Here is an 18,443-nt window from a genome sequence, read left to right on the forward strand (position 1 = left end):
CTCTGAAAGCAAATGAGTTGCTGTCATTGTTTGCCTTTCTTCTCATTGGCAGTTGCAGGAGGAAGACACTTTGATGCCAAAGTGGGTGAGACATGAGACTGGGGCATGTGTGTTTCAGGCAGTGTCCTGCAGTGAAAGATGACAAATCATTTTAGCATTTGGTGACTTGGCATAAGGAAACATGCTGCCCGATCCTATTACAGCGACTGCCCTCTGCCAGAAAACTCTTAACGACGGGGATCTTCTAAGGTTGCTATTAAGATAATTACTCAGACTTAAAACATGGTTGTGGGTTTTTTTTGTGTGTGTTTGTTTTTTTGCTGACCATAAAATTTTGGTAGCCTCTGCCCCTTTTATTTGTGTGTACACACCTCGAGTGCTGTGTTCAGTTTTAGGACTCTCACTACAATAAAGACATTGAGGCCTTGGAGTGTGTCCAGAGAAGATCAGTGAAGCTGGTGAGGAGTCTGGAACACAAGTCTTATGGGGAGCAGCTGAGGGAACTGGGAACTTGTTCAGTCTGCAGAAGAGGAGGCTCAGGAGGCTGTATAGCGAGGTGGAAGTCTGCCTCTTTTCCCAGGTAAACAGCAATAGGAAAAGAGGTCTCTGTTCTTTTAACTCTAAATATCACCTTTGGCCCCATCTGCCTTTGGCACCACCTCCACACAGATCCCTTTCACTCCTGGGACCACTAGCACTGAAAATAAGTAATTCCACGCATCTACAAACTGGAAGTCATTTGTGGATGCCCCATCCCTGGAGGCATTCAAGGCCAGGCTGGATGTGGCTCTGGGCAGCCTGGTCTTGTGGTTGTTGACCCTGCACATAGCAGGGGGTTGAAACTAGATGATCATTGTGATTCTTTTCAGCCCAGGCCATTCTATGATTCTATGATTCTATGATTCTTCGACTGTGTGCTTAGATAGGCTGCAAACTAACTAACTGACTAGCAGGCTGCTGATGTGTACAACATAACACGGGAAATAAATAAATATGTGCATTCAGAAGAATAAAAAAGGAAAAGACTTCTGTGAGGATTTGTATTTGTATTGTCCCCACTCTGCTGTGCAACTACTTCCGCCATAAGATGCGTGGATGTTCATCATCATATATGAGGTTTTTAAATGTAACTGAGTGTGCTGCAGTGAATGAAGAAGTTTTATAGCACATTTTTAACATCTCATCATGAGTAAGGACCTGCAAATTATTGCTAGAGTTCCAGTGATCTTTACACTTGAAACCACTAATTATTTCACCTTGGTAGTTAAGGAATGATTTTGCAAATCTTGCATACCTTTCAAAACTGATATGGAGTCTTATTATGGATCATTAATCCAAATGAAGATATCTTCAGGACATGATTAGTGAGTAATACTTTGTTTAAGATACTCACACCTTTTCTATTTTTAACAGGTGTAATATGCCAAATAGCATGAAGAAATTCTGTTTGAATATAGCATGTCTCTAAAAGATTATCAAAAACTGTTGGGTTTGTGAAGTGTGTGGAACTGTATTTCACATTTGCAATGAATGGTTTAATTTTATCACTTCCTTTGCTTTTTGAGATCTTTCTTGATGAGCATCCTTTGCATCATTCCCAAATACGAGCAAAAGATGTCCTTTGACCTTAAAAACATACATGGAAGACAAAAATTTGGGTCTCATCCGCAGTAACAATTGTCAGAAGCTCCTCTAACTGCACAGCTCCACTGACAGTCACTACTAATGTTATGTTTTACATTCATGTTCTCTTGATGTGTTTTGGACATACATAAATCATGCAGGGACAAAAACATTTTTGCACTGCGTAATTAGGTTTCTGCTGATACTATCAGCAGGTGTTTAACAAGATCAGTGAAGCAGACGGTAAAAATCTATCATATACAAATCATTTCATTTCTCTGTGCTTTCTGCTCCTCTTCCTTCTTTTCCATTGTTTTCCTTTTGGTTTTCCTTCTAGATTGGAAGATTTCTGGAAGAAAGACTGATTCATGTCGTGTGTTAGTGAATCTTCAAGCAAACACGTCAATATCTGTAACAACAACACATTATGCCAATATTCAAAGAAATGCCATAATAACTAGGCAAAAACGTGGTCTGAAAGACATGAAAGAATCCTTTCATTGAAAGGAAGTGAATAATTAGAATGTTGGGAAGAGAGCAATATTAAAGAAGCTGCTGTCAGATTTTCTCAGATGAGAATGGATTGGGTTTTGCTTTATTTTTCTACTTACTGTCACTTGCTGCTAGAATTCCTGTCTTAAACAAATGAACAAACGAACAAATTAACATAAAATGTCCTCTGACCTTAGAAGGAACATGTAGAGAGCTGCTTTCATATCTTACAGTCACTTTCATGAGAGAAATGGCAATAATTAAAAGTTAATCTAGTAAGAGAGATACCGCCATACTTAGCATCACTCAGTGTGGGCTGTGAAAATACACTATAAAGCAGGCTGTTTTATCTCTGGAAGTCACATGGTAGAATACTTCAGAGGATTACAAATGAATTTGTCTGCAGGATAAAGCTGGCTGCCCTGACAGATTAATTCTGAGTCCCACAAAACCGTGTTCAGAAACACTTTATTTGCAACTTCCTTGTAGCGAAATAAACATCGTTTTTTATGTAGTAGTGCTGAGTTTGTTATGAGAAATATTGTTATCACTGAGATTGCTATCAGTCTCAACAATCCTTTTATTCCTAGAAGGCGCTCACCCACAAAAACAAACTGATGCCATGGCGTAGGAGCTGTCAGACAGAGATGGGATTGACAAGGCAGCTGGGAGTAAGGAGACTAGGAACTGGACTCAAAATCCAGTGCCCGGACTGAATGGGTCAGCTTTTTCTCGACTTCAGGTCTGCTTCTCAGAAGTGTTACTGCTCATCTGGAACAAGCTGCGTGGGTTGGTCACTAATACAGTATGAAGTCAGTGCCATTCCACTTTGTAAGAGAACCAATTATAACATGCAAGGATACTTCTGAAAGAGTGGTCAGGCACTGGAATGGGCTGCCAAGGGAGTTGGTGGAGTGACTGACACAGGAGTTGCTCAAGAAATGTTTAGATGTTGTGCTGAGTGACACGGTTTAGTGTGAAATTTTGGTGGTAGGTAAATGATTGGACTGGATGATCTTGGAGATCTCTTCCAACCTCGGTGATTATATGATTCTACGTTCTATATGGCTCAAGAGGCTAGGTTTTTAGTGGGTGCTGCTAAGTCCCTGAGAGTAGCAAATGGAAACTCTTGTTCCCTACATGGAAACCTAATAATAATAGCATGTAACAATGAACAATATGGTTAATAGTATCACAGAATCGCAGAATCACAGAATGGCCAGGGTTGGAAGGGACCTCAAGGATCATGAAGCTCCAATCCCCCTGCCTCATGCAGGGCCACCAACCTCCTCATTTAATACTAGACCAGGCTGCCCAGGGCCCCATCCAACCTGGCCTTGAACACCTCCAGGGACGGGGCAGCCACAGCCTCTCTGGGCAGCCTGTTCCAGCACCTCACCACTCTCTCTGTAAAGAATTTCCCCCTGACATCCAACCTAAATCTCCCCTCCCTCAACTTAAAACCATTTCCCCTCATCCTGCTGTTATCTACCCTTTCAAAGAGTTGATTCCCCTCCCCTCTGTAGGCTCCCTAGTATAAATGAACCCTTGTATTCCTCCCACTTAAGAATTACAAGAACAACTTTACTGATTCTTTGAAAAAATACTCTTTATGAATGTATTTTGATTTGTGTATGTGAAAAATCATTCACGAGAATGGAGATCCAGATTAGTGTACAACCCAGAGAAATGCACTGTGCAGTAATGAATGGTGTGAAGCAACACTGGTGCAACATATTGCCATTGGTCGATGTGTGATTGAACCACACTGCTGCAACTGATGAGAGAAACTAGACTCTTCATTACTTGCACTCAAATTATAGGAGGACTCAAAACAAAATGTAGACATGTTGCCACCAAATTCAACTGGGACTGTAAGGATGGGGGATTTTCTTCAGTTGTGTCTTTGGCAGAGGGATTTGTGTACGTGTTTGACAGCATGAGAGAGAAAGGGAAAGATGAGACAGAAGACATTCAGAGAATGAACTGGAGACTAAGAATACCTTCCTAGAGGTGTTCAAGGCCAGGTTGGATGGGGTCCTGGACAGCCTGATCTGGAGAATGGCAACTTTGCCCATGGCAGGGGATTGGAACTGGGTGGGCTTTAAGGTCTCTTCCAACTTAAGCCATTCTACAATTCTATGATTTACCAGGACTATGAAGTTTTGTTAGGTTTCCACAGGGTAAACTTTCAGGTGAAGACGCACTTCATATTTTTACTGTCTGATTTCTGAGCTCAGGTTTGGCCACTTCGCCATTTTCCAACCAGGGATGAACGTGTACTATTTATAATTGCACTCACGATCTGTCCCTGGCTTGCTTCTAAAGATAAATGAGACCACATGTCAGTTCTTACATAAGTTGGTGAGGCCATTACAGCTTTTTTGTTCCTTCCGTTTAGTATTGAATTACATTTATAAGCACCTTCAAAAAACCTAGAAGCGCTATTTGTTTTATAAGCAACAGAAGAATCTGCTTAGCCCAGCAACTTGTTTGCAAAATCAGTCTTATGGTCAAAGTGGACAACTGCAAACTGCTCAAAGGGGAAAATTCTTTTTAGTCCTTGTTATTTATTAGTTGCTTTGTACCCTTAAAAATGATAATTGGTATTCTTTCTTCATTCATTTATATTTTTCCCTAATTAGGCTGGGTTCTGTGTAGTCATACAGAAGTATGATCATCTTTTTTTTGAACATGGCCAAGAATTTGCCATTTTTCTCCTATTATGTCAATGAGTTTTCTACAGATTGTGCATAGATGCATACAGTGTACAAAAGGAATTTCTTTCCCAGTGTTGCATTTTTTGGTATTTAAGTCTTGATTTTATTACGGAATACAAGTCCTTAATGAACATTTACTTTTAAGACACCATTTCAAGCCCTTATTTCTCATGCTGATTCAGCTGACATTTCCAGCAGAGGACTATGAACTGTTTTGGGGTTTTGTTTCTGCAACAGATTTGTTGTCTGATGTGAGCAAATCATTTGACTAATTCCAAGAGAAATAGGAAAGGAGCTATTTATGTGATATAGACAGGCTTTTGAAATTCCTTCCTATGACATATCATTAGAAGTAAGGGAGAAATCTGTCTGGCATAAACTACTGCAAGACAGGACATGACTGTTTTAAAAACCACGCTCAAGCCACAGTTTTGAATGATTAGCTATTAAAGCATATCATCTCAGAGAATCATCCTACTTCTGATAATATGCAATAATTTAATTAACGACTTGGCTGATGGAATAGGAAGTGCACTTACTAAATTTGCAAGACAGGAAGGTCCAGAAATTTTTTTCTTGTTGTTTCAGAATGTGTTATGCTTTAATAAGAATCAATGGACATAGAAGTTTGTTCATAAGTCCAATCACACATAAATAGGATGAGAACTGGCTAAGCAGCATTCTGCTATCAAGGGGGAAAAAAAAAGCAAGGCTTTTGCTGGGACATAGAAGCAGGCATGTGACATAGTAGTTAGTGCTGTTCAGACCTCAGCTGGAGTGCTGTACCCAGACTTGAGCACTCTCCTTTTACAATAATGTCCAACAGAAAGAAGCTCAGAGAGAATAATAAAAACAACTGCAGGTCTAAAAGCCATAAGCCACGAGAAAGGATTAAAATAACTGTGGTTTAGTCTTCAAGAAAACAGAAAAGATAGATGATGCCATCAAACTGACTAAAGACCGTTGTTTCTGTTAACCACTGATACAAGCTCATTATCCCTTGTCCCATACTACAGAAAAGGAGACTAGGTTAGACTTCAGGAAATATTTCTTACTTGAGGATAGTTTGGAACTGGAATGCACTGCTTAGGGAGGCTGTGTGATCTCCACCACTGGACGCTTGAAGAAAGAGTTTCAGCAGCAGTTAGCACCAACAGTTAGCATCAACTTTGTCTACTTGCTGCTATTCTTTTTGGGTGTATGTGTGTATAAATTTGAATAAAAATACAGATATCATGTTATACCACTTGAAACAGAGAAGGTAGCAAAAAGATAATCACTTAATTCACTTTAAGACTCCATAAGCTTGATACTTATTTATGCCAGTGTACCAGTTAGACTTGCATTCCAAACGCTGAGGAGATATGCTAGACTGGGGAATTCTTCACTGTTCTGTGATTGCAAAACTGCTAGCACTGTTTCATTTGAACTAGTAGAAGGAAAAAAATCTTTAGAATAGATAATATTTATAGTCTTTGTACCTTTTGTGTACGTAGCAGAACATTCTTTCTTCCTTTTCATCGTGTTATGGGATTGCAACTATGTGGGTTCATCCAGTGGTTTCCTTGAGTTCATTGTTTTGATTGTTTTATGACATCTTATTTGAAATTGAAGTTATGATTACAGTTTGTTCAAAATTAAAAACCAACAGAAGAAATTAGAAAAGAATACCACAAGCAAGTAAAAATAAAATTTCAAAGTTCATCTGCTTTATTTACCTGTGAGATGTTTGAGATACCCTTCCACAACACACACTCAAACATCTGTTAAGAGAACAATTGCATCTTTCCTTTTCCACCCAACCTGGAGGAGGAAAGGTTTCATTGGCTGGAAGTTGTTTGTATGTACGTGTGAGAAACTTTCACTAATTCAAGTCAGATCAAAGGAGAATGCTGCACTTGGTTTCTTTAAAGTCCTGCAGCAAATCCTGCCTTCAAAAGAGAAGACCGCAGTGGCCTGGGCCTAGCTTCGGTGAAATACCTCTGTCTCCTGCTTTATCCTTCCTGAAACAAACTGCTTAGGTCTAGCGGATTGTAGCCACCAGAGGAGGACACAGCCACTTGGGAAGACAGTCTCTGAGACCAATGGTTTAAATACAGGAGAAGCTCTGAACAGTCAAAGACACCAGCATCACGAGGGCTCTGAGCAGTGAAGGGAACTATTTCCAGTGATATTTGCCATGTTTTGCAAAGTGACCTTATCACTTCTCAGTATATAGTTTGCTGTGGTCAAGTCAAGACCGTACCAAGATACCTATCCAGCTTTCTATCCAGTTGGAGAAAAGGAATTTCTAGTTTTGGGGCATGTAAATTGATTTAATAAGCAGAATGAATAGATTTGGTGGGAGCAGCATATAATAGTGGTCTTTAGAAACACTTTCAGCAAAGTCTGTCTTCCACATACTATACATTGTGTGGTTTTGTTGAATAGTCCTGTCAGATTAAATCTTTTTAATCAGAGACAGCATCTGTGGCATATACTGTCCCATCAAAGATTTAAACTGTCACTTATCACTTTCTATCAGCAGCAGCAACTCTGTTCATTGAGAACAAGGGGGATGTGTGCTTTTATTTCTAACAGGACTTCCAGCTTTTCTCATTGCCAAGCCCCTTAAGGAAACAGATAGGACTTAACTGCCTTGATCAGATTTAGTTGGAGCTCCTAGTCAGGCACCTGCTCCCTGTATGGGAAGAAGCTCAAGGGCTCCCTTTAAGCTCCCAGGTCACCAGGATTTGCTTGTGCTTTGTTTTGGGTTGTCTTGACTAAAAAGCCTTTCCTGCTTGTTTCTGCCTTGGATGAACCTCAGATCTACTTATGTGTAGCTTGGGAAGGAACCATGGGATGAAAAAAAGTGTTCTTTAAAACAGATATTTTGGGGGGAAAAATTTTACTCTCTCTTTTTATGTCTCTAGATTTAATCAAAATGATTTCAGCTTTTAATTTTAACCACAGTTTCTGTAGTTTGATGCTGTCTGACTACATATAGCATAATACTGGAATACTCTGACAAAATAAATCTGTTGGTGATTAATTTTAGCGCAGTCAAATGTCTTTGGAAGAGTATTGCTTTTATTTCTTGAAATGCAAGATGTCTAATCTGGTTAAGACAGCAGATTGTCATGCCAAGTACAGTCATGTACAGGATTAAGAACTATAGGATTACAGATCCTAATTATAGACTCTTGTCGGTTTACTATGTCTTAATACATTGTTTTCAACTTCTGATTACACTTGTCACATCTCCTTTGCAATCCTATTTTAATGAACTTCCTGCTGCATCTTCTAATTTGGCAAACCTGTGTTCTGATAGCACTGCGTGGGTTCTATTGCATGGCAATATTAGCAAATTAAATCATTTTAAAGGTCGGAGCTCTTCAAGCTGAAAATCTCTGTTCTATGAGGCTTTGTGCAACAACCTTCAGGTCATACTGCTATTTGAGTACTCTACTCTTCACACTGCTCAATTTTTCAATTACATCCAGAAAAGCTGTGGGTGATGATTCTCTGAAACCACTGTTTTTTGTTGTCTGAGCCCCCTGTGTAGATTTACATGGTGGTTTAGGTTTAGAATATAGTGAAAAAAAAAGTGGTTTAAAATATATTACCATTTATCATTAATAAATCTACTTTGTGATAAATGATATCAGTGTTTCTCTTCTATTTTTCTCATCTTTCTCATCTTAATTTGTCATCTTATTTTGCCCCAAGTGAAGATTTTGCTTGGTGGATGCAATAGTTAATGCATCACAGAAAATATGATTTGTCTGTGGCTGTGTCCTTAGGACTGGTCAAACAGGATTCTTTCACATTCAGTGGAAAGCTGTCAAGACAATTAACATTTCAATTATTGACTAGAATGTGGCCTGGATTCTTGACTGATGAGTAGGACAAGACCTTGTTTACATGCATTTTTTGCTTGAGTAATGCCTCCTATTTTATTATGCTGGCTGATGATGCCACAGGCGGATGCTGGTGGTATGGCAGTAGAAGTTAAACCTTCTCACCAGTATCCCATTCCATGTTGTTGCCGCGTGACAGATGGCAGCAGAGGGGCACTCTGACAGAATGGCATCTGACATGGAAGCGCGGACTAAGCAAAGGTGTGTCACTGAATTCCTCCATGAGGGAAAAATGGAACCCATCAACATTCGTAGACACTTGCTGAATGTTTATGGAGACCAAAGAGTGGATGTGAGCACAGTGAGGCAGTGGGTGATGTGTTTCAGCAGTGGTGAAAGCGACAGTGGATCGCCTCTACTGGAGCAAATATGGCAAGTGTGGCATGCAAGCTTTTGTTCCTCAGTGGCAAAAAATGCATAGCTAATGGTGGCAACTGTGTTGAAAAATAGTGTTTTGTAGCTGAGAATTTGCTCTACCAAATAATGATGTCATACTTTTTGCACTGGTTGTAGTTTCTATGGACATAAATAGGAGGCATAACTTTTGGAGCAATCTATGTAACTGGGCCAGTGGTAAAATGGCATCTTGTTTATACCAGCTTTCCAACATTTTGCCTGTTGCTTTTAAAGGTATATAAAACACAAAATTATTCTGTCCGAGACTTCAAAGGCAAAAAAGCCCGTGAAGGCCGTGTGTTAACCTCCACACAGCTGGAGAACTGCTGGCTCTGCTGTGGCTCTACTGAGGCAGCGGTAGCGAGGGCTTATGGAAGGAGGTAAACCAAGATTAGAAGTAGCAGAAATCTCTCTTTATCGGACAAAGTAGCAGAGCTCGAAAAACACATCAACGCACCCTTCTGGCGTGCGAGCTCTGTTTTAGCTGTGTATGTGGCCTTATTTCACAAGTCTCACGCACACACGTCGCAGCTCAGTGTTACTGCAGTGCACAGCCTCACAGCCCGGCTGGGGGCAGCGCGTGCCTCACCACGTTAAAAGCACCACAGAATGATCTGGTACGTGCCTCATTTTCTCAATTTTAATTGTGCAATAAAGCACCTTTGTTATTGTGTGCCGCTAACCACAGAAAGATCAATTTCCCTACATTTTCCACAGCAAAAAAAGCATTCAGGCTTTAGTAGCCCTGTCCTTGAACAGCCTTGAACGCAGCAGTGCCTCAGCCCTCCCTTCATGAGGAGCACAGAGATGCCTGGATGCTCCTGAAGTTGCGGGGCTGGCACCATTTGCACCAATTCTCTCAGCGCAGCATTTCACTGCGGGCGGCCGCGGCCGCGGCCACGGCGGTGTGAGGGCGGTGCCGCCCGTTTGAGGCGGTCTCGTCCGCGGAGGCCGCCGCCACCATCGGGAAGCCAACGGCAGCCCAGCGGAGGGCGCGCACCTGCCCCCCTCCCAGCGGGCGGGGCGGCGGCGGGGCGCATGCGCGACGGCGGCTCAGCGCCCGCCTCCCCCAGGTTGGCCGAGGGACGCGGTGCGGCGGCGGCGGTTGGGGCTGGCTCGGCGCAGGTACGGAGCGCGGGGCAGCGCCGGGACGGGACGGGACGGGACGGGACGGGACGGGACAGGACACCGGCGAGACGTGAGATGGGAGTGAGGGGATGCGCAGTAGGGACGGAGCGCCGAGGGCAGAGTTTGTTGTGTGGCGTGAGGGGAAGCCGCGTGAGCGGTGCTCGGGTCGGTTCCTCGTCGCCGAGACCACGGCGGGGCGGTCGCCGGCGGTCGGTTCCGCCGTCGCGCGGCGTTGCGGAGCGGGGCGCGGAGAGGCGGCTCCGCCGCGCGCCGTGTCCGGGGTCGCGCCGCTCACCTGTGGGCGCTGCGGGGACGCGCGGTGCTGCGCTCGGGCGGTCGGGGCGGCGGTCTGGCCGGCCGCGCGGTCGCCGGCTCTTCTTTCCAGGCGGACGTGGGGTCGTTCGGTCTGGGAGCCTGCACTGGCGGCTGCCATCTGTTCGGTGTTTGCGTTCGTCAGTGACACGCAGGGCAAAGCCCGCTGCTGTGCTGCCGTAGTAATTTTATTGTTGTTGTTCGAGCGGCTCAGCGAGGGGGCTCGGGCCGGGCCTGCCGTGCTTCTGACTCGCGGCCGATCCGCTGCCCTTGGTTCGCGTTACCGAGCGAGCCGGCCGGCGAAGAGCCATCAATAATTCACCGCTCTCGTTATGCTTTTAATAAATAACAAAGGCGAACGCACCGCCAGCCGCGGCGGAGGCAGCGGGCTGGTGCGGCGCTGGGTGCTGTGCAGGACCGGCTCACGGCGGGCTGCGGCGCTTGGTCAGCGCCGTGCGAAATGCCACGGCAGCCGGTCTTCCTTCTGCTGGATGGGTTTTCCCCGGAAATAAACGCGTACTTCGGGCGTTTGTTTGTTTTTCTTTTTAATACGGCGCTCAGAGTGTTGTCTGCGGTAAACGGACTAGAAGTTGCGTTGGACTCCGTAGTTATGGTTAGTAAGATGGAACGATAGAATGGGTTGGAAGGGCTCCTATCGATCACCTGGTTCGGGCCAGATGCACGCACGTCTAGAAGGCTTTACATACTTTGTGTGGTTGCTTTTACTAATTAAACGTTTTCAGCGCTAACTGGAGATGAGTTTATCTTTAGCCAGAGTCTCAGCAGGAGACTGTAACAGTGCGACCCAGAGCAAAGCTGAGCTGTGCTGCGGGGCTCCTCCCGAGATAAGGCAGAACAGCGCTGTGCCTTCAGAGCAGCGTCTGGAAAGGGAATACTGTCTGCGGGCACATCCACTGCTTTTAGAGAGGCTTTGTCAACTGAATGCTGAGCTTTGAATGTCTAGAGTATGTTTTGAAGGATTCTACCTCACAGAGTGCAGATTTTTCTCTGGAGTAAGAGCTACAGTCTGTAGCAGACTCTAAGCCGTATTTATAAGTTTCACAAGGGCTTTATAAATGCAGCTCTCTGAATGCTTGTGGTACTAATAGGAACGGGAAGGCGGTTGGACTAGATGATCTTGCAGGTCGTTTTCAACCTTATGATTCTATGAATCTTGTGTGCTATTTCTTCCCTCCCATAAGAAAGGCAACACTTGCTGTCTGCACCTGACTTCTTCTAGTTGGAGATATCCCAATAGTAATTTAAAAGATATTTTTTTAATCAACAGCTCAGCAAAATGTAAGTTTTTTAACTTTATGTTGTCTTGCTACTAAATAGTCATATACTTCAAAACAGCGTGAAATGGTGCTTGGATGGCTAGTAGACTAAAGATTGGAAGAAGACTGCATTATAGCATGATATAACAAAAGGAGGGGGGATGCAGTAGAAAAAACTCATATTCAAAAAATTTTTTCTTTATGTTTTTCCTTCCTTTTTGCTAGTTCTTGAATTCTGTAGATGTGCCTGTTTCTTTTACTGCCTGTTGGTAAATACATCACTTAGTGTCACTCACAGAAGCTGTTTAACGGCTGTTCATGAGGGTGGATAGTGATAGGACAAGGGGGAATGGTCTTAAACTGAGACAGGGGAGGTTTAGGTTAGCTGTTAGGAGGAAGTTTTTCACACAGAGGACAGCACTGGAACAGGTTGCCCAAGGAGGTTGTGGATGCCCCATCCCTGGAGGCATTCAAGGCCAGGCTGGATGTGGCTCTGGGCAGCCCGGTGGTTGTTGACCCTGCACATAGCAGGGGGTTGAAACTCGATGATCACTGCAGTCCTTTTCAACCCAGGCCATTCTGTGAAAAGCAGTAACTAAACACTGGAAAAGTCAGTAGTTTCTTTTTTCTTGTATCTTCCTGCTCTCCAAGTAACTTGTTGCATATTTGGATTCCCTGAGTGAAAAGTTATGCAAAAAAATTTCACTTTTGCAATTATGACAAACTTGAAGGCAATTTCTGTGTCAAATCTGGAACTGTCAGTGCAGTGAGCTAGCATTGGTAGCTGTGTTTAAATTTGTTTGGATCTTGTGGCTAAGCAGAAATAGAAAACAGTTTAGCCCTGGGGGGGAAAAAAAAATCACCAAACCTCTTTATCAAGTGCCAGCATCTGATGAACATCTCATATACTGTGTTGGTTTGCTGTTCTGAGCCTTAAATTTATGTCCACATGAGCCTTACAAAGAATGCTGGGTGTGGAGTTGCAGTAATTGGACTGCTTCTTTAACAGGTATGTATTTGTTAGTCCACTACTATAATTCCAGGCTGTATAAATGCCAAATATTTAAAAACCTACTGAGAAGAATGCAGGCCTTATGGTGGGCAAATGCCAGTCCTGAGGAACCAGTACAAAAAATCTACTTGTCTGTCCTGCTCCCCCTGCTGCCCCTCCCATAGAAGCAGGCTCTGGACTCTAATAAATGAGGCCTTTGAGATTTCTTTATCCCCACACAAGAAGGCCTTTCTAAATATTTAAAACACTACAGGTAATAAACATTTTTTGGTAAATGCTAACTAGAGTTTTCTTGTCATCAGAATGTTTAGAAATAGTGGCTCCTTTCATTTGTATTTTTTTTTTTCCTCCTGTTTCCTTGAGCAGGTAGCAGTTCTATTGTGCTCTTGATTATTAAAGCTAAAAAAATGAGCTTTTTGAGGTATAAAATGTTGGAAAGCAAGGCCACCACCAAATGGCTTTTCCAGCAATTAGGAGGTTGCTTTCAAATACGAACAGACTGAAATGATAGCTTTGAGCAGACTGTAAAAGAGAAACTCCAGAGCTTGCAGCAGGCAGTCTTAAACAAAAGTATTGTTTTTCAGAAGAAAACTTTCCGCTGTGATAAGTTAGTGCTCTGTGGTGTTAACTGCCCTGATTTGGGCCAGGAGCTTCTGAAAGCTGGATGGAGCATTTTGATTTGGCTTTTCAGAGCTCTTGGTTCCTGTTAGAAATGTTAGGAACGTATTGAACTGTTGTTTAACTGGTTTCTTTGTAATCACTTTTAATAAATCTTAGATAAAATAACAGATTTGTGCATAGTTCTTTTGGGAAGTTACGTGGGTAATTAGCAGTGCAAATGGGACAGCAGAGAGGTATGAAGAAGGGGCAAAGTTCTGATAGCGTACACCAAATTAGCACTATTTTCAGGTAATAATATAAGGAAATTAACTTATGCTGTTGTTTGATACTGGTTTATGGCAACTACTTGATTTTTGTACATCATCTGAATTGCATTGCATTGCAATGGTCACATTGGGTAAACGTGAATGCTATTCTGACCTTTCACTATATGTTAATGTAGCAAAGAAAGTACAAAGGATATTCATGATTTTGTTTATTTAATAAGTGTGCTGCCCTGATATGTGTTGGGATATTGGCTGCTTTTCACAGTAGCAGTGAGATGGAGCATTGTGTCAACACTGGCTTTTTACACGCTGTCAGCACAGCTCCTGGTGAACGCCCCTGCTTTCTGTGCACATATTTGTGTCCTTCACAGTAAGGCTGTGTGTTTGTCAGTAATGGGGAAACCCACAAAGCTCTAACCAAACCTATGCTCCTGAATAACACTGACATTTAATGTGTGGTGGTGATGGTGTTGTTTACCATTACTTTATAGAGCTCTTTGCCAAAAGCAAACTGTTTTTTTTTTTTAGGAGCGCTAAGCTTTTTGCATGTAGGTTTGGTTTTGTCCATGTATAACATGTTCAGCAGACATGTTGATAAAAGTATTCTGGCACTGGCCAGTCTGGGAATGGAGCTGTTTCACACAGGCTTCTCCTGGTATGGATGGTTTGCCTCACTGCTGCCTCTCCGTGCAGAGCGAGAAGTAGCACAGGGAGAAAAAAGTTGTGAATGGAAAGTGTTCAACAGATGGCATGCCTGGCAGTGCCCATCTGATCGTCTGTGGAGAGCCTAACTGAAGGGTTGTGCTTTATCACTTCCATGAATTTTTTTTTCACTTACTAAATCAGAAAGAGCTTCCTTTTTAATAACTGAGAAAATTTCATCTCAGTTGGGTATGCAACTGCAAACAGCTGGTGATGCTGAGCAGTGAGCTGGGCGCTGCTGCCGTGCATTGAGTTGGGCTGTTTTTCAGTGGAGCCAAAATGGAAACACTTGAAATGGAAACGAGTCACCAGAAGGGAAGAAGTAAAAGAGTAGTAGTTCCCATTTTGCTTTCATCTGCATTCTCTCTCTTTGATTCTGGTGGGTGGTTTTTGGTGCAGCTTCCTAGGTGCTGTAGGCAAAGCATTCAGGCAGCCTTCCAGCATTGCTACGCAGAAGCCCGTGTCTTCCCGTATCTTGTGCTAATTATGAAGGCTGGAATCCAAAGGAACTGGGAATGAGAAAAGACACCAATGGTGCTTGTAACTCATGTAATAGTATTGTGTATGGTGTATTTGGTAGTGGGAAAAGAGGCTGGTGGCAGCAGTGAAAGGAGATGTGTTCCTGTAGATGTGAGCTTTCGAGACGAGGGATATGGATATTTTCACCTTCATCAGTGAGTTTTGAAGGACTCTTTCTGGCACTTCAGTTCTTTCCAAGATGGCAATGTTTAGCTTATTAAATTCTGAATGCCAACATGGAATTGTTTTACTGTTGACCTGAAAATGTTTTTGGCATTTAACCTTGAAGAAATGTCCCTCAGCTTTGGCAGTCCATTTACTTTAATCTGTTGGCTCAACAGGTTTTATCGTCACACAGAGCATATAATCAGAATGTTTCTAATAGCTAAGGAGAGCTATAGAGAAAGCAAACAAGAATATTTGTAAAGCTTACTTGAATGGAGCTCAAAAGTAAGCTGTTAATGTTTGAATTACAGAAAAGCTCGACACCACAAAATTGTGATTGTTTTCTTTATAACTGACGTTTGTGTGGCTGTTCATCAAAATAAAACAGATTCCTGCATGGAATGGAAAATGGAATCACGGAATGGTTTGGGTTGGAAGGGACCTTAAAGATGGTCCGGTTCCAACCCCTGCTGTGGGCAGAGTTGCCAGCCACTGTGTGTCCCTTTTCATTTATGTAGGGTCCTCTCTGTGCTTGTTTGGTGATTTCTTAGCAACTGTTGGTTTTGTGGGCGAGCAATTAAGAAAGACGACAACGCTGTAGGGAACTTATTCTTGCTATCTGTAAAAATTAATTTCCAACTATTGCTCCAAATGTACCTCATGATGTGGTAAAGTAGCTTGTTTAACGTGGCTGTGCGTTCATTCAGTCAATACAAAAAAGTTTTGAGCAGAGTTCTCTGAGTTCAAGGTGACCAAAACACCTTGATGTAACTAAAACATTGGTGTGTATACTAACTTGGAGATTCCATTCATGGCATTTCCTTTGCTTTATGAAGCAGATAATGAACTGGACATGCACTGCAGCAGTAAGTAGATGACATCTCTGTGGTTATAATCATCATCTTTCTAATCTGTTCCCTACCCGTTCTTTTCAACTGGAAGATTGAAACAGATTTTCTCTAAAACAGAATGGATTCTGTCAGTTAGGTGATGCTACGGTTCTCTTCCATGTTAGATTCCCTTGTGAAGCCTTAATTTTATCTTCATAAAGGTGCCAGTTAATAGTTTTGAATTGTGCACAGATTTTATGAGGTCTGATCAACCGTGAGGAGAATAGGAGCTTCTTCAGAGCTTGTGTAATTTGTGCTGTACCATATTGTTATGAAAAGAATGAAATTAAAAAAAAAAAATTTAAAAGATAATGTGTGTTAAATTGTCCAAATTACCAATTAATTGCACGCTTTTATGTGTATTATGTGCAGTGAACTCATATTTTATGTGATACTTATTAAATGCACAGTCATCATTTAATTATGTTAGATATTAAGCGCACATCATCATGCTTCAGGAGAAGTTTTATTGACTAGCTCTGTCGCTCCAATGAAGTGTTACAAGGTTAGACATAAATTAACCAAAACTGTTATGGACTATAATTTATTTAAAGGTACACTGATTTCTGTCTCTAGAATACTACACGCTGGAACAGGTTACCCGAGGAGGTTGTGGATGCCCCATCCCTGGAGGCATTCAAAGCCAGGCTGGATGTGGCTCTGGGCAGCCTGGTGTGGTGGTTGGCGACCCTGCACATAGCAGGGGGGTTGGAACTAAATAGTCAGTGTGGTCCTTTTCAACCCAGGCTATTCTATGATTCTCTGAATATTTGCTTCATTGAGATTAAAGTGGAAACTTCAGGGTTTTTTTTTCTTGCTGGTTCTCGTTCTTGAATATAATGTGTGTTTTGATACAAAACAGTCTTAGACTATATTGACTTTTAGACTGGGAGTTTGTTCCTAGGTCTTCTGAGTTCACAGTCCAATATGGAGAAAAAATTTGTGGGTGTTGAAGTTGATACTTGTTTCCATTCCAACATGAAGTGTTCCGATCATATTTGTCTAGTTTTTAAAAATTCAAATGACCGTAACAAATAATATAATGATGTCTATAAACATGTAACTATTTCCTGCATTCTGATGATGTGACTGTTTTATTTAGGGCTTCATATGATGAGGCATTTATTATGGCCAGTGATCCCTTGGAAGGCTTTCATGAAGTGAACCTCGCTTCGCCCACTACCCCGGATCTTCTTGGAGTAAATGAGCCAGGAACTCAGGAACAAACTACCTCACCCAGTGTTATTTACCGACCACATCCTTCTGTTGTGTCCTCCACACCAATCCAACCCAATGCATTGAATGTTTCCGACCTTCCCACACAACCTGTTTATTCATCTCCCAGACAACTGAATAGTGGGGAAGTATCAGGTGTCAGGTAAGCCCCGTGCATCTCTTTACTGGTGTTTTCTTATTTGTAGAACTACTTGCTTTACTAAAGATAGAATTTTAATATAGTATATAATATTAAATTGTGCCTGTAACAGTGCATTCAGCACTACTACTGCCATCTCTAAAATACTTTTATATTACAAATTAAGAAAACCCTATCCTTTTCTTTGCAGCATCAATGTTACCGACGCAGTGCTATGTTCTACCTCTGGACCCCAGGGTGGGTCATTCAATCACAATAATTCCAGAAAGGAGAGCAATAATGCAGAGAAAGAATGTTTGCAGGGTGCTGCAGTAGCAGATGTTGCTGAAGGAAACGAAGATATTTTTGGTTTGAGTACAGACAGTTTATCTCACTTACGGAGCCCATCTGTACTGGAAGTAAGAGAAAAGGGCTATGAAAGATTGAAGGAAGAACTTGCAAAAGCTCAGAGGGTAAGGCTTGTTGTCTTGTCTCTTCCTGCTTTTTCTCTGTTCAACGTGATTCTCGTGTGGCAGAATGATAGGTGGGCCAGAAGGTGCTGTCTGAGTACTCATTTATAATAGAATTATTACAGTGTAATTGTTGGAAATTTTTCTGAATGTCTGCAGTGCTAATGTCTTAGATTTATTCCCTGACAGTTTTTTTTTTTTTCCTACTGCTGCTGCTACGTAACATGTAAAGCTTTTGCTTCATTTCTGGTTAAACATTTTTTCTTAGAATTTAGGCCAGTCTTTCATTCTGAAATTTGAGAATAAGAGTAATTCTTTTGTCATCTTGTTGTTAGTTTTTAAGTATTCATTCAAGTTGATGATATAACTCTCAAATTTTCTTTCTCCTGTGGGATAAAAACGTAGCTTGTATTGTGGACTATAGGAGTATTTTAGAACATGAATACTTCTGAGGTATCAGAGGGGAATGCTTGGGTAGGAAAAAAGCAATAAAGATGTCACTGAAGTTCTTTAGAGTACTGTGACACCATGCTTCAGATTGAATATGGACACCTCTGAGGGAACTGTGGCTCAGTTTGTTAATATTTGTAAAGCGCT

General features: G+C 42.1%; 1 protein-coding gene across 3 annotated transcripts in view; it reads left to right on the top strand.

The window, feature by feature from the left end:
* Positions 1 to 10,121: 10,121 nt before the first annotated feature.
* The window catches only part of RAB3IP (RAB3A interacting protein), a 28,957-nt gene continuing 20,635 nt past the window's right edge, over positions 10,122 to 18,443 (top strand). Inside the window, exons 1-3 of one of the 3 annotated variants that reach the window (XM_031589475.2) lie at positions 10,122 to 10,255; positions 17,125 to 17,400; positions 17,588 to 17,849. In XM_031589475.2, coding sequence (XP_031445335.1) covers positions 17,150 to 17,400; positions 17,588 to 17,849 — 513 coding nt within the window. In that variant the 5' untranslated portion in view covers positions 10,122 to 10,255; positions 17,125 to 17,149. Of the gene's footprint in view, positions 10,329 to 17,124; positions 17,401 to 17,587; positions 17,850 to 18,443 lie in introns of all 3 variants that reach the window. The other 2 variants (XM_090138634.1, XM_031589472.2) reach the window with 2 other exon arrangements.

The sequence above is a fragment of the Phasianus colchicus genome, chromosome 1 (assembly GCF_987193195.1).
Source record: "Phasianus colchicus chromosome 1, bPhaCol1.hap1.1, whole genome shotgun sequence".
Lineage (NCBI taxonomy): Eukaryota > Metazoa > Chordata > Aves > Galliformes > Phasianidae > Phasianus > Phasianus colchicus.